We start from the raw sequence: 27,552 nt of genomic DNA on the forward strand, positions 1-27,552 counted from the left end.
ACAGGTGCACATTGTCAGATATTTCTTTCTCAAATTAACACTGATGTTTGACACAAGCGGACTTCTTAATCCAGGAATGCCATGTTTGCTTAAGTTAGTCTGCTGCTAATATCCTGCTTGATTGGCCCTTGATGCTTTGGCTTGTTTCCAAACTAGGAGAACGCCTTCCCTTCCTCTACTACATGGTGCCCAGTTTAGATAATTTTATTATCAATCTCATTTCTGCTACTCCTTGTTACTTTATCTTTCGTTGGTTTATTCTCAATCCATCTACGAGTGATTGGGACCATGAGAGAGAGAGAGAGAGAGAGAGAGAGAGAGAGAGAGAGAGAGAGAGAGAGAGAGAACTGTCGTGAGCTGTGTACGTGGGAAAGGCGCGGTTTAATTTCAGAGCAGCCGGAGTCTTGACTTCACGTTCCCAGCGACTGCACTGGAGCGAATCGACAGGCACACGGGGATCGTGTAGCAGCAAGCACCTGTCTCTCTTCTACAGTCCGCACCTCCAAATGTCACCACAGACGGACAGTCAACATGTTTATCGGTGGCAGCCTTCATAACGTGTAGTCTGGTGGCAGCCTTAATAACATGTAGTCTCCTGCGTAATTTTTTTTCCCATGGAGGAGTACAGAATTGTGCTCACCACTATCGAGAAATTAGGAATTTGGCATTTTCTTTCAAGGCATTGTGTGAGCGTGTGGTGCGGTGTATATTAGTGGAGAAAGGACTATGAACACAAGGAAAAATCATCGCTCTCATATTAAGCACTAATTCGCGTAATTCACATATTACACGCACTCATCATTTGGACATTGTAGCTCTTACTTATTCCCGTGTTCGTGAAGAATAAATGTACAAAATACCTGCACCATGTAGCACATTTCCATTCATTTTCATTCAACCATGTGCCATATTTTGCGTTTTTTATTCCGCCTGAGTTTTTTGTGGCGTTATAACTACAAATAACTATAAATTCGGCCTAAAGCATGGATGATGTGACATTTTCGTTCAAATATGGAACGCAAGGAAAAAATGGAAAAGTTCGGTTTGCGGATGACAAGCTGTAAACAATAACTACTAGGGTTATGTAAGATAATTTAACATTATACTTATACTTTCACAAGTGATCTCTCCAGCCATAGGTAAGTAAAACAGAGATCGCAGCTTTCCAGCTCCACGATAAAGAGGTATCGAAAGTTACAGGTGCTATTTGACAGGGTCGAAGTGTCTTGAAACTACTTACCCGAAGAATGTAGATGTCACCGTCAGTCTTTTAAGGGCTCCAGGAAGTGAACAGCTATTAGATTCATCCCATTATTGGGAACATTTGATTTATAATATCTAGAAAGTTGGGGTTTTATGTCACCATTGCATAATATTAAACAAATTATATTTATCTATGTCAGTTCAATTATTACCAAACCTTGTTTACGAGATTATTAGTTTTCGGTACCGTTATTGAAGCATCATACTGTAATACCACTTACTGTGGTAGGCTTCTATCAACATGCAGAGTAATATTTTATACCCTGCATCTTGTCATTCAGAGTATAACTGAAGATATAATTTATTTTACCTAATATAATTTCTTCGTGAAATAAACTGTTAGACTGTTCTTGTGAAGGACTAAAAGTTACCTCTGGAACACAATACATCCCTGTTCATCCTGCCGTTCTTGCATATGTACAGTGTTTACTAACCAGAATGATACTCGAACAGGCGACTCTTCCAGTGAGTCAAGTAGCTACTATTTTTATGGGCTCAAAGTTAGGTATTTGGTTCTTTCTCCGCCGGCAGCACCGCTCTTTTAATTATTCGTTTTCTGCCTAAAGCAAACATAGTGCTTTTATGTCCTTTTTCTTTATTAATTACTTTTCACTAGTCCATTAGAAATCCTAAATTCGTAACAATGTACAGGCAACATAATATTTTTCATATCTTTCATCGGCAGTGGTTGAATGAAGACTGTTGACTGGTACTTTCGTAGAAGTTTCTTTATGCAGAAGGAACAAATATTGCTATGACAGTAACCGTAGACATGTTGTAACTTCCTGGTACAGCAGGTACGGCAAAACGTTCTTAGACAGATCAGAAAGGAATTGTCTCGACCTAGCAGGATCGTTGTCTGCTGTGTAGCAGCCATCAGCAAGAGAAGGTGCAGAACCAACCGAAAACAGGAGGAGCGGCGCGAGGCGCTAACACTGGTTTCCCTTTTCACGTTCGCGCCCGGACGCTGGCAAGGCCGCAGTCGTGATTTAATGTGAGAGTCGTTTAGCGCATTCCGACGACGAGTTCTGCTGTACAACCTGAGAAAATCTGCTCTGGAAGATCCAGCAGCGCAGGAAGTCATAAAATGCAGGAAATACCAATGACCAAGTATCTTTATTTTTCTTATTACATCTTACTGGTCGCTTCTAGTGCAGAGCAACAATACTTCGAAGAGCTTAATAGAGAAAGCTTGAGACTAAGTTCGAGAAGTCTATTAAAATATTACAATCTATAATAAACATATCAGAAATAAACTGCACTACACCGAACAGCCAGAGAAACTGGTACACCTGCGTAATATCGTGTAGGGCCATCCCGAGCACGCAAAAGTGCCGCTGCACGTCGTGGAATGGACTCGACTAATGTTTAAAGTAGTGCTGGAGGGAACTGACAACTTGAATCCCGCAGGGCTGTCCATAAATCCGAAATAATACGAGGGGGCGGAGATCTCTTCTGAGCAGCACATTTCAAGGCATCCCAGATATATTCAGTAATGTTCTGGGGGGTTTGGTGGCCAGTGAAAGTGTTTAAACTCAGAAAAGTGTTGCTGGAGCCACTCTGTAGCAATTTTGGACGTGTAGGGTGTTGCATAACCCTGCTGTAATTGCCCAAGTCCGTAGGAATGCACAATGGACATGAATGGATGCGGATGATCAGACAGGATGTTTATGTATGTCACCTGTCAGAGCCGTATCTAGACATATCAAGGGTCCCTTCTCACTCCAACTGCAGACGCCTCTCACTATTACAGAGCCTCCACCAGCTTGGACAGTCTTCTGCTGACATGCACGGTCCATGGATTCATGAGGTTGTGTCCATACCCGTACACGCCCATCCGCTCGATACAATTTAAAACGAGACTCATCCGACCAGGCAACGTGTTTCCAGTAATCAACAGTCCAATGTCGGTGTTGACGTGCCCAGGCGAGGCGTAAAGCTTTATGTCGTGCAGTCATCAAGGGTACATGATAGGGCCTCCGGCTCCAAAAGCCCAAAACGATAATGTTTCGTTGAATGGTTCACACGCTGATACGTTTTGATGGCCCAGCACTGAAATCTCTAGCAATTTGCGGAAGGGCTGCACTTCTGTCACGTTAAGCGATTCTCTTCAGTCGTTGTTGCTACCATTCTTGCAGGATCTTCCTCCGGCCGCAGCGATGTCGGAGATTTGATGTTGTACCGGATTCCTGATATTCACGGTACACTCGTGAAATGGTGGCAATGGAAAATCCCCACTTCATAACTGCCTCGGAACGAAGTCTCTCCATCGTTTCTAGGTCCCCGGTTTGCAATACAATATCAAACGATGCAACATCTGAGCCAGACACTTGTATTACATAGGCGTAGCCGACCGCAACGCCTTATTCTGCCTGTTTACATCTCTCTGTATTCGAATACGCATGTCTATACCAGTTTCTTTGGCGCTTCAGTGGAGTTAATAATGAGGCTGTCTGTATTTTTAGCAGCTAAAGAGAATGAAAGGACAATAGAAAAACTTAACAGAAGAGCAGAAATCATCTGCAATGGCACAGAAATTTGTTCTGACACACATTGCAGTGCTGGCTGACCTAATATGAAAAACGCATGTTTTTGGGGGTGTCCCGATACTTTTTATCACATAGTGCACCATCTCCAAAAGGATCATGTCTAGTAAAAGACTGTGGTGTTCAAACGAATCTCCAGAATGATCACAGCTTTTTTCTTATGGAGTAACTGTGGGAGAAGTATTAGCGTTAACTGTTCCACTGATACGATTGTCATCACTAACGGAGCACAAGCTCGGGTTGGACAAGGACGGGAAAACTCATCGGCGGTGGCTTTGTGTAGCTATCCACTCCCAGCATTACGCTAAGTTATTGAAGGAAGCCATAGACCCTAGATCAGGGGATCAGGATGGGAGGAGTTCGAACCCTGCTACTCCCACTGCGCCGCTTCTCTTAGTTTATTTTCCGTATACGGTAGCTCTTTGGACACTGCCTGCGACTGGCAGAGGGAGCCGTTACGAAGTTCAATTAAAATTGGCACTATACTTAGTTCTAACAAGCATCGCGCTGTTGACCGACGAATTTCGTTGAAGATAAACAGTAGAGACGAGTCAATGAGGCGTTGTAAACGTAATCGCAATTAGTGATTCATTTGTGTCGACGAATGACGCACAGAATTCGCGTCACAAACGAGGTTGGAAGGAGGTGACCTCCCCCTCGACGGATTGGCGTCCGTGTTAGAGCCGGCCCGGTAAACAGGGCGGTAATTGCTTCCGGCTCCGGCCTGTGGGGACGTCGTAACCGAATAACGTGCTGGCCACAGTTCAAGACTACAGCAGCAAGTGAAAACATGACCCATTGTAGGCTGTGTTCTTCACTTACTTAAACAGCGAGCAATAATACACGGTCTACAACGGACCATGTTTTCATTTGTAAAATATTAAGAGGCTATGGACCCAAACATAAACAAAATTGTATTAAAAGTAAGGTTCATCGCTCATTTCTCAACATTTGAAAATCATTAACGAATAACCATATGCTAAAGAAAACAGTGCCCGTAGAGGTAATAAAGTGGGATACTTACAACACTGTCTTCCATAAAACCTGGAAAAAATCATAGTAATTCAGTCATATGTTGGCCGTGATGGACTTTCGTCCATGTATAAGACCCATTGCGATGCTCGCATCCATAAGGAGAATATTTTCTTTGTATTACGAAGATTATGCTGTACATGTTTCGGATTCCGGAACCCTTATGCTAATAGACGAATGAAACCTTGTGAACCTCAGCTGTGGAGACAGAGTGGAGTTAAGCCTCACCAGATGCTCAATCTGTTAGAAATTGTCCACATTTATCTTGTAGTCCAACGGATTATTTGCTATAGCTCGCGGAACGTCTAAGCAATGGGCAAATTTGTAGAGCAATGTTAATATTTTGCTCTGCTTGATTTCATTACATTTGTGGGGCCCACTGCCAGGCCGAGATCGGTGAGTTGCTTGATGCCAGTCGGAAGGTATTAATTCAGCCAATAGAGTAAAAATCCGCTTCCGTTAACCGTGCAATAAAATAAGAAATTACTGTCAACTGAATCTGATTTTTTTATTCTATAAATATGTTCATCAGTTGGAGATGTTCCCTGATCTAATATTTGTATTCAGAGTTTGCTGATTAAACTCGTCTGTGCGCTTCGACACAACCATGAGGATTACTACACGGATAAGCAATTGAGTTGTTGACTAAACATAGCAGCGCACAGCAGCTCCTGTCGCCATGACGACAGTGGCAACGGTTAGTAGCACAGACTGCAAAATTCGACCTACCTTGTCCGCCAGACACAGAACGGGGGAGCCACCCTGATCAAAGACAGTTCAGCTCTTACCCGTACTCCCAGATACTGGTGAAAGCGCGCATATCCCACTTAGTCGATTCTCAGATGTGCTCAACGGGATTGACATCCGCCTAGGGAAAGAAGAAGAGCTTGCGTTGATGGAGATTTATGCACCTTTGTCCCGTCGCCGGCCGGGGTGGCCGAGCGGTTCTAGGCGCTACAGTCTGGAACCGCGTGACCACTACGGTCGCAGGTTCGAATCCTGCCTGGGGCACGGATGTGTGTGATGTCCTTAGGTTAGTTAGGTTTAAGTAGTTCTAAGTTCTAGGGGACTGATGACCACAGAAGTTGAGTCCCATAGTGCTCAGAGCCATTTGAACAATTTTTTTGTCCCGTCTCTGCTCAGTTTTCGCGTTCGTTTTTTCTTTTTTATTCGTTTTTTCTTTTTTTATTCGTTTTTTCTTTTTTTATTCGTTTAACTTGAAAATATTACGACCATCAGGGTCTCTTACACGTAACGAGATACTCTGCGTGCGGGGTATTTGCAGCAGGTACTCCCGATTTCACAAGACTCTTCTTCATGAATGAAGAAAGGAACTTAGGGTAGATTTTAAGTTACACATCGGCATTAACGATAAGAGTTGATCTTGGCGCCATTTGTAATCTGCCAGTTCACATTGTTTCTGGTAGAGGTCTCCATGGTCGTGCTGAGTCTTTAGCTTGTTCATTGCCCAGTGTCCTGCGGTGGGTCGACAGCACCATTAGTACTGAGCTCGTTAGACACGATTCATCACTGTGCTTGCCGGTTGGCAACTGGAGCCTTCCGTATGAGCCCTGTAGACAGCCTTGTGTGTTGAAAGCTCACGTCCCATCACTGAGAGTCTTTGTCAGATGCCGTTCAATTCTGTTTCAGTAACAACAGATAAGCTGTTTGTGAATCGCCCAAAAATGGGTAGGCCAACTTGGACACGATTAGAAGCTCTGTGCATGGACCTTCAACTACCGCTCTTGTCTGTGTTCAAAAACTCCCTCTCGGCAACCCTAGTGGTATATACCCAGTCCTATGATTAAGAGTAACCTCTTTTGTGGCGCTAAGAAAAACTCTGATCCCACCAATGTCGGTCGCCTGTTCCGTTCGGTTCTCCATGACTACCCAGATTCGACATCCATCTAAACAGATGGATCGAAATTCAATGACAAGGTCGGTTTTGCTTTTGCTTTTGCACAGTCAATGGGGCACGACAAGTATTCTCTGCAGAGTGCATGAAGAGGTGGACGCCGTGTCGCAGGCTCTGCAGTACGTTAAAACTTTCGCCACAAAGGACTTTGAGTGTGTAGGGACTCCTTGAGCTGCTCACAAAGAATGTCATCGTGCTGCCGTGAAATCCTTTTAGTAGTTAACATCCAAGACCTTTTTTCTGACCTCCACAGCTGCGGAACGAGAGTAACATTCATCTAGGCACCGAGCCGCGTGGGGGGCAAATTTGAACTCTGAGTACCGGACACCAACGTAAGATTGCAAATGCGACATCAAATTTTGAAACCCTTGCATGTGGAATGTTAGGCTATCGCGACTCGGACCAAGCGTGGTAGCAATCAGGGGGACCACCAAGGCGTGGTATACTTTTCTCCAGGTGTGTAGAAAAGATATATCCACGTTCGACGTAAGTGGTCCTTGTGGAAGGAGTACCTTTCGCAGCGGCGTGTGGCCCGAGTTGTCATCAGGCAACTGTTTTCCCTCCGAACTGTCGTGCACTTCTGAACTCTTACGTACGTTTTTTTATATGTAGCTAGTTAACTCTGTAGGCTGCATAGTCTGTATTTTCTCGTTCCATTTTTGTAACTTGCCCCATTTTAGCTGTACTGCGATTATCCTTCTTGGTGTATCCTTCAGTGACCAGCCGCTGTTCTTAGCAGCCTCGGTTTTATTTCGCCCGGCTAAAGTTATGATGACATTTTCACAGACTCTACAGCTGACAATTCTCTTTTTCTCGTTTCCTATCTTCTTACACCATTTTCCTGTGAATAGATGGACAGACAACCAAATAGTTTGATGCATTTAAACCCACGATCATCAGGATCATCGTCAGTGTGTGTCAAGGCGAGATGGCGATAACACAGCAACGAAAGACGCCATGCATTCTCCGTTTTAACAGGCGCAGTTCAGTTATAATTGCGCTGTGTAAATTAACAGTAAGCTGTCCAAACGATGAATGGCCTCTAACAAGGGAACCTCCCCATCGCACCCCCCTCAGATTTAGTTACAATTTGGCACAGTGGATAGGCCTTGAAAAACTGAACACAGATCAATCGAGAAAACAGGGAGAAGTTGTGTGGAACTATGAAAAAATAAGCAAAATATACAAAATATACAAACTGAGTAGTCCATGCGCAAGATAGGCAATATCAAGGCAAATCTGAGCAGATGAGCGCCGTGGTCCCATGGTTTGCGTGAGCAGCTGCGGAGCGAGAGGTCCTTGGTTCAAGCCTTCCTTCGAGTGAGAATTTTAATTTTTTATTTCCGGTTTACATGACAAACTCTTATGTTTTTTATCACTTTTTTGGGAGTGACTATCACATCCACAAGAAAACCTAAATCGGGCAAGGTAGAAGAATCTTTTTACCCATTCGCAAAGTGTATAAGTTAGGTGGGTCGACAACATATTCCTGTCATGTGACGCACATGCGGTCGCCAGTGTCGTATAGAATATATCAGACGTGTTTTCCTGTGGAGGAATCGGTTGACCTATGACCTTGCGATCAAATGTTTTCGGTTCCCATTGGAGAGGCACGTCCTTTCGTCTACTAATCGCACAGTACTGCGGTGCGGTCGCAAAACACAAACACTAAACTTATTACAGTGAACAGAGACGTCAATGAACGAACGGACAGATCATAACTTTGCGAAAATAAAGAAAGTAAAATTTTCACTCGAGGGAAGACTTGAACCCAGGACCTTCCGCTCCGCAGCTGCTCGCGCTACCCACGGGACCACGGCGCTCCTGAGTTCACACTTTCCTTGATGTTGCCTGTCTTGAGCATGGGCTATTCAGTTTGTATATTTTTCTTTATTTTTTCATAGTTCCACACAACTTCTTCCTGTTTTCTCGATTGATCTGTGTTCAGTTTTTCAAGGCCTATCCACTGTGCCATCTTATAACTAAATGTGAGGGGGGTGCGATGGGGAGGTTCCCTTGTAAGAGGAGGGCGGGTCACGTGTTCTACCACTGACATCCAAGGTAGCCTGGACTCACGGTCTGTGGTTTTCTGTTTGCGAGGTTTATTGAAGGACACCGTGCATCCCTTGCAAAAGCTTTAGGTGAAGTAGACGCCCCATAGCAACAGCAGTGAATGTAGTGTCTCCAAACTCGCTCGCAAAAGCGTAAGCGCATTTTGACTATCTTCTAAATTTTCTTCGGTGGAGTGCAGACTGAATATTTGTAAGAGAGAAATGAAAACTTCGATGTTAAACATATCTGAGAAAATTGCCACAACGACGTATGTGCATCCATGTTCACCGTTGTGAAACAGACTGGTTCTTTTGAAAATGAAAACTTCGTACTTCTGCGAGATTGTCAACAAGTATCTATCTTCATTCGCATAAAAGGTACAGTCTTGAGAAAAAGGATGAAAGCTTTTGAAGAACACTGTACTTTACATTACATAATATGTGCTATAAGGCTTCTTAAATCTAATGTAGGATCGAGCCAACGGGTCCAATGGCAAGACAGTCGACTCGTATCTCGGAAGGTGAGCATTCAAATTCTCGTCCGGCCATCCAGATGCAGGTTTCAGACATTCCTTAAATTGCCTAATGCGGATGCCAGAATTGTTCCCTTGAAAGGGCGCGGCCTGCTTCCTTCCCTATCCAGAACTACAGCTCCATGTCTGAACTCGTTTGATGTCTATTGACATGCCTACCTGATATGGACTACAAACACTGGAACAGTAGGTTTCGTTGCACCAGCACCATCCATACCATCCGATCAACAGATGCCCTGAGCTTTCCCAGAAACCTTGCATTTCATTCTCCTTCCGTAATACTGATTGCGTTTGATCGTCCATATTTCGCATCGCTTTGTAATATTGACCCTAAGTTCTAGTACAAAGCGACGTGTTCAAAGTAGTCCTCTCTCTCTCTCTCTCTCTCTCTCGCTCGCTCTCTCGCTCTCTCGCTCTCCCGCTCTCCCGCTCTCTCGCTCTCTCGCTCTCTCGACAACGACGACGACTACATCGACGACGCGCTGTATTGGAGGTGGCGGTGGCGTCGAGGACACGGTCGCCGTGTCTGTACAGTGTACAGTGCCTGGCGCCCAGAGCGAGTGTATTCCGCGTTCCTCGCACCTGCGACTGCCACTTCCTTCTGCCTCCCTCCCCCTTCCACTCATTGCTACCACCACGCTTCATCGCATCTCTTCTCCCCTCCCCCCCCCCCCCCCCCCCAGGCCGTCTTGACTACTCGCCAAGCAGGAGACGCGATTACGGACATACAGCTGGAACCGCGCCAATTCTTTGCGGCTCCAGTCTGCCAACATATGCAAAGTACAAAGTAATTACCTTCTAGCCAGATTCGACCGACAACTAGTTCAGCCGTGCCGGAAGAGAGAACGCATCGGTACACTTGCACAGCTGGCATCAATGATGCGACAATCGCAGGACTCGATAAAATCTACAACTGTCGTATTATGTAAATATCCCGCTACATGTATCACCTGGAGACATGAAGTGGGCGGAGGTACAGGGCTGCAGTGAGATGAAATGATACCAGCAAAGTATCAATTAGAAATGCTGAACCCTTCAGTAATGAATATGTTGTGACAAATGAAAATCTGTGCCACATCGGGACTCAGATCCATATTTCGTGGTTATCTCAAACAAATGCCGTAATCTTCATGCTGTATGTCCACGCCTCCGACGCTACTCTAAATTTCGTTGACACTGATGTTTCCATTGTGATTTCTAACCATTACATCCAGAAGTTTTCCCTTGGGGTATGACGGTATAACACAGCTGGGAATTCATTTGGTGGAGGACTGTGACTTGTCCTCTCACAAGGAACATAGCCTATACCTACTCAATAAAATTCACTGAAATGAAATTAAAGAAGACACAATGTAATAAAATTTCACTAAAAACCGTTTAGAAATTCTGAACTTCTAATTTAATCAGTGAGTTGTAACAACTCGCTTCCAGTTTACGTGCACCGAACCACACATCCAAAGCCACCCACAACTCTCAATACGCACGGTAAACGATGGCCTTCCACTATATCGGTTCTCCCCCCTCCCCAGTGGTAGCAATACCAAAACCCATGGGTGTATCTCTGACTAATCTTCAGAAGTAACAAGAGGAAACATTAGTGACAATAAAAGCTTGCAAGTCTTGTAGGTGTGCTCAAATAGTTGCTAAAGCAAATCCGGGTTTCACTGATGGTCTGCTGTAAATTTTCATTAGTCACGAATTCATTCGTTAGTCTGGTTTTTGTTAAGGCAGCGACCAACCCATCACTGTTAGAACGTGGCGAAGACGATGAGGTGAATCTTGGATGACAAGTCTTCTTCCATATAACTGGAGGTCATTGAGTGCGAGTAGAGCCCGAGAAGGTAAATAATTCAAAGGGTATTTGTGGAACAGAGGTATGGACAAACTTTGCTAGTGACGCAGTGCAGACGCTATAAGTAGAATCTGCACAAATTACTTTACTCTGCTACCATTTCGATACTAGCATGAGTGTCATTAGGGTCCAAGAACAATCCACATCCGATCTTGAAGGACAATCCTCTTGTGCTAGTCAAGCGCTAGAGATCTGAAACAGTAATTGCAGTTAGAAAAGTTCGCACAATGCGTACCGTTGACGCGGTGAACATACAAATGAGCTGGGGATTATTTTAGAAGTGATGCCCGTAAACCAGATCTTTATTTCTGTTCACTCTGTGTAATTCTGTCTGTCGTGTCCCCACCTGATTAATAGCTCTGTTGACTGGAAATTGCCTCCGCGTACATTTCATTCAGGCGTGCTTCCTTGTCTTCCACCGTGACGCGGTGCTCTGGCATTCAGCATTCTCTCCGCGTTTCGTCATTCCTTCCTTTCATCACTTGCGAGACTGGCTGCCACGGACAGAAATATCGGCTGCTATCCTGCAGTGAAAGGTACAGTAACACTAATATTGCACTTCCATGTAAACATTCAGGTAAGCCAAATAAAACACCTCGCTTAAATAAGTTTTAATGCTAATGAAGTGCCAGAACCACTTCTTGAACATAGTTCACCTGCTTGACATCGAAGAAAATGCAGTCTGTAATTTTACAGAGGTTGAAAAAGTGTTTTTGAATCCCGAAGTTGTCTGTATGAAAAAAATGGCAGGTTTCTGTTTTTCTAGTAGTCTACAGTTAATCGACAACGTCCCGACTCGAGGATCCACATTTATAACGCGCACATGGGACAGAACTTTTCCATAAGTGCGGTACAGGTATTCATATTTTTGTATCTCTACAATCATTAACTTACTTTCAGTAAGTGTAGAGTGCAAATGAAGATTTCGATTTTTTATAGCCTGTATTCCTAAATTTTTAGATTTGTTGATATCCACCTGCAGCGAACATTTTTACAAGTGTTTCAGCTCTATACAAGGATAGCTGTACTTAGACAGCGCTGTTTGTATTCTGTTATAGGGTCCCAAAAACAGTTTTCTCGAATCTAGTCTAAGTCATAGATGTTGCTCATTAATATTAACAACTTAAGTGTGGGTTTTTCATGTATTAGAAAATATGAATTAAATTACGTACGCTAATATATCAAAATATGTTGTTTGCAGGCAATAACAAGAGAAATTATTTGAAAGTTAATAAAGTTTGTAAGATAACTGTCAGAGAATATTGCTTCTGACATTTAAACTGATCAGATTTTGGACTGTTCTATGGGCGTTCGGAAGCAAAGGACTTGTTTACGTAATAGATCTGCATAACGTATTCAAAGTACAGAAGAAGAATCTGTACAAGTATTTGTCATAATCGACTCAAAACTTAATTTTATATGCAGGTCACCTGCCTTCGAAAACTCAAGAAGATTTTTCCATTCTTTATGATCCTGCCGAAATTAGAATATACAAAAAAAGTGCGGAGCGGGGGTGAGAGGCTGAGAAGACGAAGATGTTGATATTTGGTTCTGCAGACTGATGTATCGATGAGTTGGCCACTATATTATTAAGCACTAGAATACACGTCATGCAAATTAGAACATAAATGGAAAATTTAGGTCATCTCAAACTGCATTATTTTACATAGGCATGCTTTTCTGAATGATTTGATTTTATATACCAAGTAGCGACCTGCTGGGCGACTTATCTGGCGTAGTCGTAATAAATTACACTGATCGGCCGGAACATTACGACCACCTACCTAATAGCCCGTGTGTCCATCTTTGGCACGGATTACAGTGGCGACGCGTCGTGGTATGGAGGCAATGATGCTTTGGTAGTTCTCTGGAGGCAGTTAGCACCACATCCCACACTCCAATCACCTAATTCCCGTAAATTTCGGAGAGATGGCGATGAGCTCTGACCGTACGTTTAGTCACATCCCAGATGCGTTCGATCGGGTTCAGATCTGGCGAGTTGGGGAGCCAGCACAGCCATTCGAACTCGCTACGGTGTTCCTCGAACCACTCACGCACACACACACACACACACACACACTGGCCTTGTGATACGGCGCATTATCTTGTTGAAAAATGCCACTGCCGTCGGCAAACACGATAGTCACTGAAGGGATGTACGTGGTCTGCTACCAGTGTCCGTGGACGTCATGGTGCCTTGCAAGAGCTCCACTGGACCCATGGATGCCCACGTGAATGTTTCCTAGAGCATAATGGAGCCGCCACCAGCTTGTCTCCGTCCCGTAATACAGGTGTCAAGAGGCTGTTCCCCCTGGAAGACGACGTATTCGCGCCGTCGCATCGGCATGATGAAGAAGGTATCGTGGTTCATCAGACCTTGCAACGCTTTGCCACTGCGCCAACGCCCAGTATCGGTAGTCACGTGCTCATTTCAGTCGTTGCCGATGTCCTGCTGTTAACTTCGGAACACAGCTGCGGAGCCCTATCGTTAGAAGGGTTCGGTGCACTGTGTCTTCACACACACTCGCGCTGCACCCAGCATTAAAGTCTGATGGTAGTTTTGCCGCAGTTCGCGTCTGTCCTGTTTTAGCAGCCTGCCCAGCCTACGACGTCAGACATCTGTAAAGAGGGGTGGCCGCCCAACCCCACGACGTCTGGACGTGGTTTGACCTTGGATTTGCCGCGTGTTGAAGACACCACAGCACTCTTCGAACATCAGATTAGTCGTGCAGTTACCGAAATGCTCGTGCCGAGCTCCGGGTCATCACAATCTGCTCTCGGTCAGAGTCGGATAGATCGCCCACCTTCCCCATTTTACACACGGACTGCATGCTCCCTGATACTACATACACCGAGCGTGTGACTGACTAGCAGTCATTCCTCGCCAGGTGACGCTGTTATCGCCTGGACGAATTTATATACGCTACTGGCCATTAAAATTGCTACACCAAGAAGAAATGCAGATGATAAACGGGTATTCATTGGACAAACATATTACACTAGAACTGACATGTGATTACATTTTCACACACTTTGGGTGCATAGATCTTGAGAAATCAATACCCAGAACAACCACCTCTGGCCGTAATAACGGCCTTGATACGCCTGGGCATTGAGTCAAACAGAGCTTGGATGGTGTGTACAGGTACAGCTGCCCACGCAGCTTCAACACTATACCACAGTTCATCAAGAGTAATGACTGGCGTATTGTGACGAACCAGTTGCTCGGCCACCATTGACCAGACGTTTTCAATTGGTGAGAGATCTGGAGAATGTGCTGGCCAGGGCAGCAATCGAACATTTTCTGTATCCAGAAAGGCCCGTACAGGACCTGCAACATGCGGTCGTGCATTATCCTGCTGAAATGTAGGGTTTCGCAGGGATCGAATGAAGGGTAGAGCCACAGGTCGTAACACATCTGAAATGTAACGTCCACTGTTCAAAGTGCCGTCAATGCGAGCAAGAGGTGACCGAGAAGTGTAACCAATGGCACCCCATACCATCACGCCGGGTGATACGCCAGTATGGCGATGACGAATACACGCTTCCAATGTGCGTTCACCGCGATGTCGCCAAACACGGATGCGACCATCATGATGCTCTAAACAGAACCTGGATTCATCCGAAAAAATGACGTTTTGCCATTCTTGCACCCAGGTTCGTCGTTGAGTACACCATCGCAGACGATCCTGTTTGTGATGCAGCGTCAAGAGTAACCGCAGTCATGGTCTCCTAGCTGATTGTCCATGCAGCTGCAAACGTCGTCAAACTGTTCGTGCAGGTGGTTGTTGTCTTGCAAACGTCCCCATCTGTTGACTCAGCATTCGAAACGTGGCTGCACGATCCGTTACAGCCATGGGGATAAGATGCCTGTCGTCTCGACTGATAGTGATAAGAGGCCGTTGGTATCCAGCACGGCGCTTCCGTATTACCCTCCTGAACCCACCGATTCCATATTCTGCTAACAGTCATTGGATCTCGACAAACGCGAGCAGCAATGTCGCGATACGATAAACCGCAGTCGCGATAGGCTACAATCCGACCTTTATGAAAGTCGGAAACGTGATGGTGCGCATTTCTCCTCGTTACACGAGGCATCACAACGACGTTTCACCAGGCAACGCCGGTCAACTGCTGTTTGTGTATGAGAAATCGGTTGGAAACTTTCCTCATGTCAGCACGTTGTAGCTGTCGCCACCGGCGCCAACCTTGTGTGAATGGCCTGAAAAGCTAATCATTTGCATATCACAGTATCTTCTTCCTGTCGGTTAAATTTCGCGTCTGTAGCACGTCATCTTCGTGGTGTAGCAATTTTAATGCCCAGTAGTGTACATACACCGAGCGTTTGTCTGACTAGCAGTCGTTCCTCGCCAGGTGACGCTGCTATCGCCTGGACGAGTTTATATAGATAGCAGGTCGGTGGTCTTAATGTTCTGAAAGATCAATGTACACACACAAATGTGCCTAGTGAATCGGTCTGTTGGTGGAAAACCAAAATCTTTACAGTAGTCCGTGAGATTTGCCTTCACATGCAGGCAGAAAAAACGTGTTACGGGACTTAAAATTAGTCATATGAATAGATCTCGAACTTTGAGCTAAATCATAAATTATTTACCTACAAAAAATACAGATTCGCTGAGCTGAGAGTTACCTGTAACAGATGCTATATACAGCAGTCTTGTAGGTGTGTGTGTGTGTGTGTGTGTGTGTGTGTGTGTGTGTGTGTTGCTCTGGTACAGCCATCACTCCACCACCACTTGTTTATGTTTTATTGTGCCAACGTTACGTCCGCATCCTGCCCGTATCCTTGCAGAGGATTCATTAGTTCCCACGACATGCTTACCACACGGCCTACAGTAGAGGCATGTCCGCCGTCTACGGCAGTTGTTGCTAAACATAGGCTACGTGGAATGCGTTTCGTGTCCGCCTGCGCAACCAAGCTTGACGCAAGGCCTCCTATCGACGCTATAACCAGCACGCGGTCACGTACTTGAAGCGCGCGCGCGCACACACACACACACACACACACACACACACACACAATTAGAGGAAATAACGAATCATTTCCCTTTTATTTAAAACCAGGCCTGTTTGTTCGCGGTTTTAAACCTAATGTTCGCGTTAACGAAACGCTACGACTGGACATCTGGTGAAGAATGGAGACTGGACACGGCCGTGACCCACTTGAGAAGTTCACCCACTACGGGAGTTATTTTGAAAGTGAGTACGGAACGTAAACTGAACTGGTCGATCTGTGATTTAGCCCTGCTTACCTTGAGCGCGAATATAGTTTCTGAGAAACTCTCGTTGTGATTGGCACATACCTGTATCAGTCTGCTGAATTTTTAAAACTGATTACAGTTCTTCAAACAAATGACAAATTGTTTTTTGTTAATAGAGTGCTGTCATGTCTTCTACATTTATATCTACATAGATACTCAGCAAGTCATCGTACGGTGCGTGGCGGAGGATACTCTATACCACTTCCAGTCATTTCCTTACTCGTTCCACTCGCAAATAGAGCGAGGGAGAAACGACTGTCTATAAGCCTCCGTATGAGCCCTAATTTCTCGTATCATCGTGGTCCTCAAGCGCAATGTTTGTTGGTGGCAGTAGAATCGTTTGACTGTCAGCTTCAGATGCCGGTTCTCTAAATTTCCTCAATAGTGTTTCTCGAAATGAACGTCGCCTTCCCTCCAGGGATTCCCATTTGAGTTCCCGAAGCATCTCCGTAAGGTTTGTGTGTTGTTCGAACCTACAGATTACGAATCTACCAGCCCGCCTCTGAATTGCTTCCTTCTTAAGCGCGCATACCATCTCATCCCTTTATGATAGCGTGTTGTTGAAGCAGAACTGTTATGAACTTTTGGGTGTTTCTCCATGGAGGGACAGCGTATACGCTTTTATCGGAGGAGCTTTTACACGTGCTATTCGCGCCTGCGAATGTTCCACGCCTTTCGGAACCATAAGCCGGCACGTCATTAACGTGTAAATGTAATGCATCTAGGGAAATATGGGTTACAGATTTCCCCGTGTGTGTGTGTGTGTGTGTGTGTGTGTGTGTGTGTGTGTGTGTGTGTGTGTGTGTGTGTGTGTGTGTGTGTGTGTGAAACCGGGGACCTAGGAACTACAGAAAGGCTTCGTCCCGCCATAGCCCTCTGTGGTTCACAACCCCACAGCAGTCCACCCACCCCACCGCCGCCACCACCGAACCCAGGGTTAATGTGCGGTTCGGGCCCCCAGTGTAACTTAAAGGCAACCGTGCTCTGCCAATAATCTGCCTATTGGATAGATAAACTGTAAACTTGCTCCCCTATAACAGTTACAGAGAAGAGAGGGAGGGGAGTGGGCGAAAGCGTATAAATCGACGTGAGTTATTTTCATCGGTTTGGTTAGAGAAATTTAGCGAAATACAGTAGAAAGGTTCACCAGGGCGCTCGGCCTATCTATTCAGAGTGCTACTCGAACAGCGGGATCTTCACACAGTCGACCTGACGAAAGAAAAAGTAATTCAGGGGCTTTTGCTCTGGATGATAAGAAAGACAGGCAAGCAGGCAGACAGAGATATATATACGTACGTACTCACACTTTCATTCATCATGTTCAGTACCTCCCATCATGAAAGAAAAACTGTAGGTTGTAGAACGAGTCATAGTGTTCATGTCGAGAAAGAAGTTTGTTACACAAAACAGTTCTGTTCACAATTAAGTACCATTAAACGTTATAAATCATTCGTGCTTATACAGGTTAAAACAAAAAAGTGCATAGAATATTTTTTAATTTCAGATAGTCGGTAATGGCAATTAGCTGGAATATTTTGTAGGATTTTTGGACTGATGCTGCATTGTATATTAGGAACAGACCGAATGGCGGTGCAGTCTTTAAACAGACTAGCCTTATATACGGGAGGTTCCGAGATTCATCTGGCCATCCTGATTTACGTGTTCCGTGGTTTCTCTAAACTTCTAAATGCCGTGATGGTTCCTACTGTAAGGCCACAGTCGCCTTCGTGTCCCAGCCTGTATGTATGTACATGACTATACATATGAATCATTGTTGTTCTTAAATTTTAATACTACATGTCCAATATTCTTGTAAAAGTGTTCCTTCGACGAATAAAACTATACTATTAACATTGCTACTACATTTACAGAAAAACGTCGTTTGCCCGTACGCTTCATCTCTGGAAAATGGTGAAAGTCACTTGGTGGCCAATCGGGGTTCCAGGGATGTTGTTTTGTCAGCAGCCCACTCAGTTTTAATCTTAGAAGTAACATCTGAAATAGTTTGAGCAGCATGCGGTTGAGCATTGCCGCGCTGTAGAGCGACACAGGCCAGCAATGTGCCCATGGAATGGCTCTGCATAATTCTGGCAGGGTCTCACAGTGAACCTGAGTAATTTAGGCAGTGTCTCGCACTGCATCTGCACTGATTCTTGTGGTTGCTGTGGCGTCCTCAAACAAGGAACTGCATGACAGCGTGACGAATCAAGAGATAGTCAACGGTCTCCACGAAGAAGAGATATGGAGGCTGGTACTGCTTTACGGAAAATCCCTCAATTCCTATGATAAGTGTATTTAAAAATACGTGTACATATATAGTATCTGAGCGTAAAACGTTTCTCACGTTCATATGTTTTACTTTTTGTTCTGTCGGAGGATGGGAAAAAACTCGTAGTTGCTCTTTATATAATATTAAGAATAGGAATAGGTCTACAATGAACATTACTTGCTATACTGATATCATAAATTTTCAGTTCTTGAATCTTGGTTATTGTGTTCCAACATTAGAGGTGTGTGTGAACATGAATTAGTGCCGAACAAAAATAAAAATAATGAAGCAGAATTATCGCAATGTTTATCGGAAGGATAGACAATCTGAAAAGTAATTATTTTAAACATAAGAGTTTTTTAAATCACATATGAATTAACATAAAGGCTCCAACATTTTCACGAAGGCAATCATTTTAATATAATGAGGACCTTTTACTCAACGTTTCTGCGGTAACGACATTTGAAACCTTTGTTTCATGCAGCAATTGACTTGACTTGGACGGTAAACGTCTCAGCATTTCCTTGGCATTACAATAATTCGGACTTGTTAATGGTTAAACTGAGTTTCTGGGGAACTGTCAACTTCTGTCTAAACTGAGAGTATAACGTAAAAGGCTGACCACGTAGAGAATTACTTTTGACGCACATATTCTTGTGTATACGTTTATCGCTTGTAAAATGCCTCTAAAGGCGAAACTGGTTAGTCGTGGTTTCTCAAAAAAAATTTATAAAGAAAAAGTTTCATATGCATAACAGATCTCGGCGCACAAAATCAATAAAATTTTAAAAATTTCTGCAATTCATCGGACAGAGATTATGTGATTCGAATAATTATGTGGTGCGCACGACCTGCATTTCTAGATGAGGTTAACGTAAAACATGTACAAGAAATGAGTTGACCATGAAACTGAGTGCGGAATAAGTAAAAGTTTGGTTGCGTACGGAACCCGCAAATTGAGACATAGCGCCGAGAAAAGAAGATGAAATCACCTGCTTTCGTTTTTTTTATGGATGAGCTGGAAATTTTTTCGATAGTGATATTACATGTTATAATGTGTTAGTGAACTCTACTAATGCATGTAACCTTGTCTGACGGTCGCACAAAAAAAAATGATCTCCCGTGGGAAGGACACAGGCAGAACGGCGCTCTACACGTGAGAACTCTCGCACAGATGCCAGACAATTCTGTACTTTGCGGTTCACGTCCAACCTTCCGCCACTCCTTTTTGTTCCCAGACGTTGGCCTTTGTTGCCCAGTCTCGAAATTTCAGCTTTTCCCGGCTTGCCGGATAATCTGTATTTTTGGAGGGGCAGCTGGTATGATGATATCCTCAAAGACAAAACTGGATAGCAGTTTAAAGTGAGTACGAAAGAAGTCTACAAAACACCACTGAAATAAATGCATTTTATTGGCACGTTATAACTGTTAAAGTTCGCTTCGTTCATTAACAAACGCCTCCAGCTATCTACTGGCGCCGCGATTTGATAAAGTTCCTCTGCCTTCCTACCCTCTTTGTGTTCACATACCCGCCTCTCCCGCTAAGATAACAGGACAATTACAACAAGAATTGTATCCAAGTACGCGAAAACGCGCTTCGGAAATTCGATAGCAAGGAAAGGTGTTTGTATCAATTTCACGAACCGCTTTTTCGCAATAAAGAACAGCGGTAATTGTTTATTTCCTATTGTACTTCGACGAAGTGCGAGTAATTCATAGGCATACCAACAGTGTTTGGCAGAATTTTGCGTGACCTGTTAGAGTCCTTATGTAGAGACGTTGCAGAACGAGCTGCGCTAACGTAACGATTAAGGCGTTGAGTTGGTAAACGAAAGGGAAAGAGATGCTAAATATTTTTTTTTCTTTTAAAACAATATCGAAGTGTCTTACTTCATGAATTTTATTCGTTTGAATGCAATTTTTTGAAATTTCTAGTGCTTTGTCTCTTCATTAACCCTTTCGCTGCTGCAGTCACGTGCTCCCCGCATTCCGCGCTGTGCGCGATTTTGTCATCACTGCACTGCTCGCCTGTGCAGACACGTGGTGTTCCCACTGCTTTGACACACTTATCATTCGATTTCACAAAAACTATTTGGCCCAAAAATTAGATTTTTACACATGTTCTTGACTGATACCTTCCCCCCATAAATGACTTAAATTTTGTTTCGATGTTCAACCCAGTTATGGCGCAGCATTAAATGTAGTAAACCATTGTACGAAATTTTGAAGAGTTTGCAGAGGTAAAAGTCCATAGGGTATAGTTTCCGTATGGTCGATTTTAGTTGCCACAATGTTGAGAATGAAATGTGGACAAGGTACCTAAATTTCATATAAAATTTACTGTATAACAATATCTCATTTAATTTAAGTACCACATAGGTGTCGTATGTAATATTCAGAAATATTCCGTCTTTCGCGACTGTAATAAAAGTTTCATTTACACCGGGCGCGTTTGGCTTTATTTTAAAGCACTTCAGTCAGTCAAAGGAAGTGGGGGGAAGGTATCAGTCAAGAAGACGTGTAAAAATCTAATTTTTGGGCCAAATAGTTTTTGTGGAATCGAATGATAAGTGTTTCAAAGCAGTCGGAAACACCATGTGTCAGCACAGGCGAGCAGTGCAGTGACAAAATCGCGCACAGCGCGGAATGCGGGGAGCACGTCTCTGTAGCAGCGAAAGGGTTAATGCAGCCGTGGTGGCTTTACTTCATAAACTGCGCACTCCACCCTAAACGTAAGCTTGCGAACTATACTATACTATGGCGCTGTTTCTATTGGCGCGTGCGTCGTGTGCAACTGGCAACGCAGCAATCTCCCGCGTCTGGGCGGGCATGCGCGAGCCGCCAAGATAAAAGAATTAACTATAGTTCAAAATCGTTGAGCTCTCCTGACTGATCCATTTTGCTGTTATTGCTTACGCAGCAAGTTTTAGATTAGGTTAGATTAGTACTTGTTCCATAGATAATGAATACGACACTTCGTAATGATGTGGAACGTGTCAGGTTAATAAAAGGTGTCTATACAAGGTATTACATTAGACAAAATATTAAATGACACTCAATAATTTTTTTGTGGAGGTTGGGAAATTACCCACTTACTATATCCAAAAATTCATCTAATGAGTAGGAGTTTCCATTAAGAAATTCTTTTAAATTCGTTTTAAATGCTATATGGATATGTCAGGTAAGGTAAGTGACCATAGACTTTTGTGGCAGCATAATTTACCCCCCTTCTGAGCCAAAGTTAGATTTAACCTTGAGTAGTGAAGATCATCCTTTCTCTTAGTACTGTAGCCATGTACACTATTACTTTTGAATTCGTTCGGATTGTTAATAACAAATTTCATAAGTGAATATATATAATTTGAGGCTACAGTGAAGATTTCTAGCTCTTTAAATAATGTCTGCAGGATGATCTTGGATGAGCTCCAGCAATTATTCTGATTACACGCTTTTGTGCAATGAACACTCTTTTACTCAATGATGAGTTACCCCAGAATATGATGCCATACGAAAGCAGAGAATGAAAATAGGCGTGGTTAGCTAATTTACTCAGATGTATATCGCCAAAATTTGCAATGACCCTAATAGCATAAGTAGCTGAACTCAAACGTTTCAGCAGATATTCAGTGTGTTTTTTTTTTTTTTTGTTTTTTTTTTTTTTTTTTTTTTCAGTTCAACCCATCATCAATGCATACACCGAGAAATTTGGAGTATTCTACCTTAACTACCGATTTCTGATCGAAGTTTATATTTATTAATGGTGTCATTCTATTTACTATGTGGAACTGAATATACTGTGTTTTGTCAAAGTTTAATGAGAGCCCATTTGCAGAGAACCACTTACTGATTTTTTGAAAAACATCGTTTACAATTTCACCAGTTAATTCTTATCTGTTGGGTGTGATAGCTATACTTGTATCATCGGCAAAAAGTACCAGCTTTGCATCTTCGTGAATATGGAATGACAAGTCATTAATATACAGGGTGTTACAAAAAGGTACGGCCAAACTTTCAGGAAACATTCCTCACACACAAAGAAAGAAAATATGTTATGCGGAATGTGTCCGGAAACGCTTACTTTCCATATTAGAGCTCATCTTATTACTTCTCTTCAAATCACATTAATCATGGAATGGAAACACACAGCAACAGAACGTACCAGCGTGACTTCAAACACTTTGTTACAGGAAATGTTCAAAATGTCCTCCGTTAGCAAGGATACATGCATCCACCCTCCGTCGCATGCTTGGTTGGTTGGTTGTTTTGAGGAAAGAGACCAGACAGCGAGGTCATCGGTCTCATTGGATTAGGGAAGGACGGGGAAGGAAGTCGGCCGTGCCCTTTGAAAGGAACCATCCCGGCATTTACCTGGAGCGATTTAGGGAAATCACGGAAAACCTAAATCAGGATGGCCGGACGCGGGATTGAACCGTCGTCCTGCCGAATGCGAGTCCAGTGTGTAACCACTGCGCCACCTCGCTCGGTCCGTCGCATGGAATCCCTGATGCGCTGATGCAGCCCTGGAGAAGGGCGTATTGTATCACAGCCGTCCGCAATACGAGCACGAAGAGTCTCTCCATTTGGTACCGGGGTTGCGTAGACAAGAGCTTTCGAATGCCCCCATAAATGAAAGTCAAGAGGGTTGAGGTCAGGAGAGCGTGGAGGCCACGGAATTGGTCCGCCTCTACCAATCTATCGGTCACCGAATCTGTTGTTGAGAAGCGTACGAACACTTGGACTGAAATGTGCAGGAGCTCCATCTTGCATGAACCACATGTTGTGTCGTACTTTCAAAGGCACATGTTCTAGCAGCACAGGTAGGGTATCCCGTATGAAATCATGATAACGTGCTCCATTGAGCGTAGGTGGAAGAACAAACTAAAATGAGCTCTAACATGGAAATTAAGCGTTTCCGGACACGTGTCCACATAACATCTTTTCTTTATTTGTGTGTGAGGAATGTTTCCTGAAAGTTTGGCCGTACCTTTTTGTAACACCCTGTATATTAAGAACAGCAGAGGACCCAAGACCGAACCTTGCGACACCCCATTCTTCACTGTTCCCCAGTTTGGGAAATCACCAGTTTTTTTGCATATTATGTGAACTGTTTATTTCAACTCTTCCAGTTGGGTGTGATTTAAACCAGTTCTCTGCTAACCTATCGCGGGAAACGTATGTCCCAATGGTGGTGAAAGGGTTGTCGGGGGCGGCTAATGCTTCGTCCAGTGTGCTCGTTTTGCCCAGCAATGCCGCACTGATCGCGACCTTGCTCTGTAGACGTCGGTGCCTGACCCGGGCGTGCGCCCTCATGTTGCAGGGCAACGACGCGTGGGTGGTGGTGCATAACCTGCGGTCGCAGGCGGGCGGCGGCATCCTGGACCCGGACGACCGGCTGCTCGACGTGGCCGACGACCGCGAGCAGATCGTCGCCAACTTCGAGGAGAGCGGGGGCGGGTCCGGGGGCGGCCCGCCCCTGCTGCTGCCCCACGGCGGCGGCGACGGAGCCAGCGCCGGCGGCAGCTCAGTCGGCACCAGCAGCCCCGACATCTTCCAGGTACCGTGCCACCTGTTCTGTGTCCTTCACTTGACCTCAGGAGTCACATTTTCAGAGCACGAACCGATTGGTGGTTCACAAATCTACAGGGTGTTACAAAAAGGTACGGCCAAACATTCAGGAAACATTCCTCACACACAAATAAAGAAAAGATGTTATGTGGACATACGTCCGGAAACGCTTAACTTCCATGTTAGAGCTCATTTTAGTTTCGTCAGTATGTGCTGTACTTCCTCGATTCTCCGCCAGTTAGCCCAACTGAAGGAAGGTAATGTTGACTTCGGTGCTTGTGTTGACATGACTCATTGCACTACAGTACTAGCATCAAGCACATCAGTACGTAGCATCAACAGGTTAGTGTTCGTCACGAACGTGGTTTTGCAGTCAGTACAATGTTTACAAATGCAGAGTTGGCAGATGCCCATTTGATGTATGGATTAGCACGGGGCAATAGCCGTAGCGCGGTACGTTTGTATCGAGACAGATTTCCAGAACGAAGGTGTCCCGACAGGAAGACGTTCGCAGCAATTGATCGGCGTCTTAGGGAGCACGGAACATTCCAGCCTATGACTCGCGACAGGGGAAGACCTAGAACGACGAGGACACCTGCAATGGACGAGGCAATTCTTCGTGCAGATGACGATAACCATAATGTCAACGTCATAGAGGTTGCTGCTGTACAAGGTAACGTTGACCACGTCACTGTATGGTGAGTGTTACGGGAGAACCAGTTGTTTCCGTACCATGTTCAGCGTGTGCGGGCACTATCAGCAGCTGGTTGGCCTCCACGGGTACACTTCTGCGAATGGTTCATCCAACAATGTGTCAATCCTCATTTCAGTGCAAATGTTCTCTTTACGGATGAGGCTTCATTGCAACGTGATCAAATTGTAAATTTTCACAATCAACATGTGTGGGCTGACGAGAATCCGCACGCAATTGTGCAATCACGTCATCAACACAGATTTTATGTGAACGTTTGGGCAGCCATTGTTGGTGATGTCTTGATGGGGCCCCATGTTCTTCCACCTACGCTCAATGGAGCACGTTATCATGATTTCATACGGGATACTCTACCTGTGCTGCTAGAACATGTGCCTTTACAAGTACGACACGACATGTGGTTCATGCACGATGGAGCTCCTGTACATTTCAGTCCAAGTGGTCGTACGCTTCTCAACAGATTCGGTGACCGATGGATTGGTAGAGGCGGACCAATTCCGTGGCCTCCACGCTCTCCTGACCTCAACCCTCTTGACTTTAATTTATGGGGGCATTTGAAAGCTCTTGTCTACGCAACCCCGGTACCAAATGTAGAGACTCTTCGTGGTCGTATTGTGGACGGCTGTGATAAAATACGCCATTCTCCAGGGCTGCATCAGCGCATTAGGGATTCCATGCGACGGAGGGTGGATGCATGTATCCTCGCTAACGCAGGACATTTTGGACATTTCCTGTAACGAAGTGTTTGAAGTCACGCTGGTACGTTCTGTTGCTGTGTGTTTCCATTCCATGATTAATGTGGTTTGAAGAGAAGTAATAAAATGAGCTCTAACATGGAAAGTAAGCGTTTCCGGACACATGTCCACATAACATATTTTCTTTCTTTGTGTGTGAGGAATGTTTCCTGAAAGTTTGGCCGTACCTTTTCGTAACACCCTGTATACTGCCAACTCTCCTTTTCTCATACGAGTGCCGCTCCAAAAGAAATGCACACTATTTTTGTAAAAATACAGTTTTCATTCTGCATGTGTGAAAGTTTTACAGTGTGTAGATACATCCTTCCCGCTTGTTTTCAAACTTAGTTCAACCTGTTCCCGTGAGTGGCGCCGTCACAGCATGTCTTCAAGATGGCTGCTACACTTGTCGTTCGTCAGAAGCAACGTGCTGTCACAGAATTCCTGTGCTGTGAAAACGAGACAGTGGGAAATATCCACAAGAGGCTGAAAAAGGTGTATGGAGATGCTGCTGTCGATTACAGTACAGTTAGTCGGTGGGCAAGCGGGTTACGTGATGATAGCGGACACGGTAAGATTGGGGATTGTCCTCGCAGCCGCAGGCCTCGTACTGCACACGCTCCAGACAATGTGCAGAGTGTTAACGAATTGGTGACTGCTGACAGACGCATCACAGTGAACGAATTGTCACGCTACGTTGGGATAGGGGAAGGAAGTGTTTGCAGAATACTGAAAGTGTTGGCGTTAAAAAAGATTTGTGCCTGGTGGGTTCCCAGGATGTTGACTGTGGCTCACAAACAAGAACAACGGTATGCAGCGAACTTTTGGAACAGTAAGAGAATGGTGGATATGAATTTCTTGGAAGAATTGTGACAGATGATGAAACGTGGCTCTATCATTTTTCACCAGAGGCGAAGAGGCAATCAGTGGAGTGGCATCATGCAAATTCACCCAAGAAAAAAAAAAATTCAAAACCACACCTTCTGCTGGAAAAGTTATGGCTGTGGTTATTTTTCGATTCCAAAGGACTCTTGGTTGTGGACATCATGCCAAGTGGAACCACCATAAATTCTGATGCATATGTGACGACACTGAGGAAACTTCAAGCTCGACTGAGCCGTGTTCGACCACATCGGCAAAAGCAGGAAGTTTTGCTGTTGCACGACAATGCGCGGCCACATATCAGTCAAAAAACCATGGAAGCGATCACAAAACTCGGATAGACAACACTGAAACACTCGCCTTACAGTCCTGACCTGGCTCCATGTGACTATCATTTCTTTGGGAAACTGAAAGACACTCTTCGTGTAACAGGGTTTGAAGATGATTACTCCCTTGTGCACATTGCCAAACAGTGGCTCCAACAGGTTGGTCCAGAATTTTACCGTGCAGGTATACAGGCGCTGGTTCCAAGGTGGCGTAAGGTAGTTGAGAAGGATGGAAATTATGTGGAGAAATAAAAATATTGTTCCTAAAGGATGTATCTACACAGTGTAAAACTTTCAAACATGTAGAATAAAAGATTGATTTAAAAAAAAACTGTGCATTTCTTTTAGAGTGACCTTCGTACATCATCGCCACCTATATCACTAACTCCATTCACGGTGTACAGTTCCAATTGCAGATTGTCTATGTAACAGATTCCAGGGGAACAAAAATCTTATTTTCAATATTTCATGTAATTATTGACGTTCTTTAAAACGGTGTGACGATCTACTCTCTAAGAGGTACACTCGACCAAAAAAAAAAAAAACGCGCCATGAAGGAATCGATGGATGTGGTTTACATGTTCAGACAA

At 44.4% G+C, this 27,552-nt stretch overlaps 1 protein-coding gene across 1 annotated transcript in view; it reads left to right on the forward strand.

The window, feature by feature from the left end:
- Positions 1-27,552, forward strand: part of LOC124789029 (partitioning defective 3 homolog) — a 285,751-nt gene that overhangs the window by 112,066 nt on the left and 146,133 nt on the right. The window contains exon 3 of the mRNA XM_047256316.1: positions 24,061-24,297. Coding sequence (XP_047112272.1) covers positions 24,061-24,297 — 237 coding nt within the window. The remainder of the gene's footprint in view (positions 1-24,060; positions 24,298-27,552) is intronic.

Source organism: Schistocerca piceifrons, chromosome 3 (assembly GCF_021461385.2).
Source record: "Schistocerca piceifrons isolate TAMUIC-IGC-003096 chromosome 3, iqSchPice1.1, whole genome shotgun sequence".
Lineage (NCBI taxonomy): Eukaryota > Metazoa > Arthropoda > Insecta > Orthoptera > Acrididae > Schistocerca > Schistocerca piceifrons.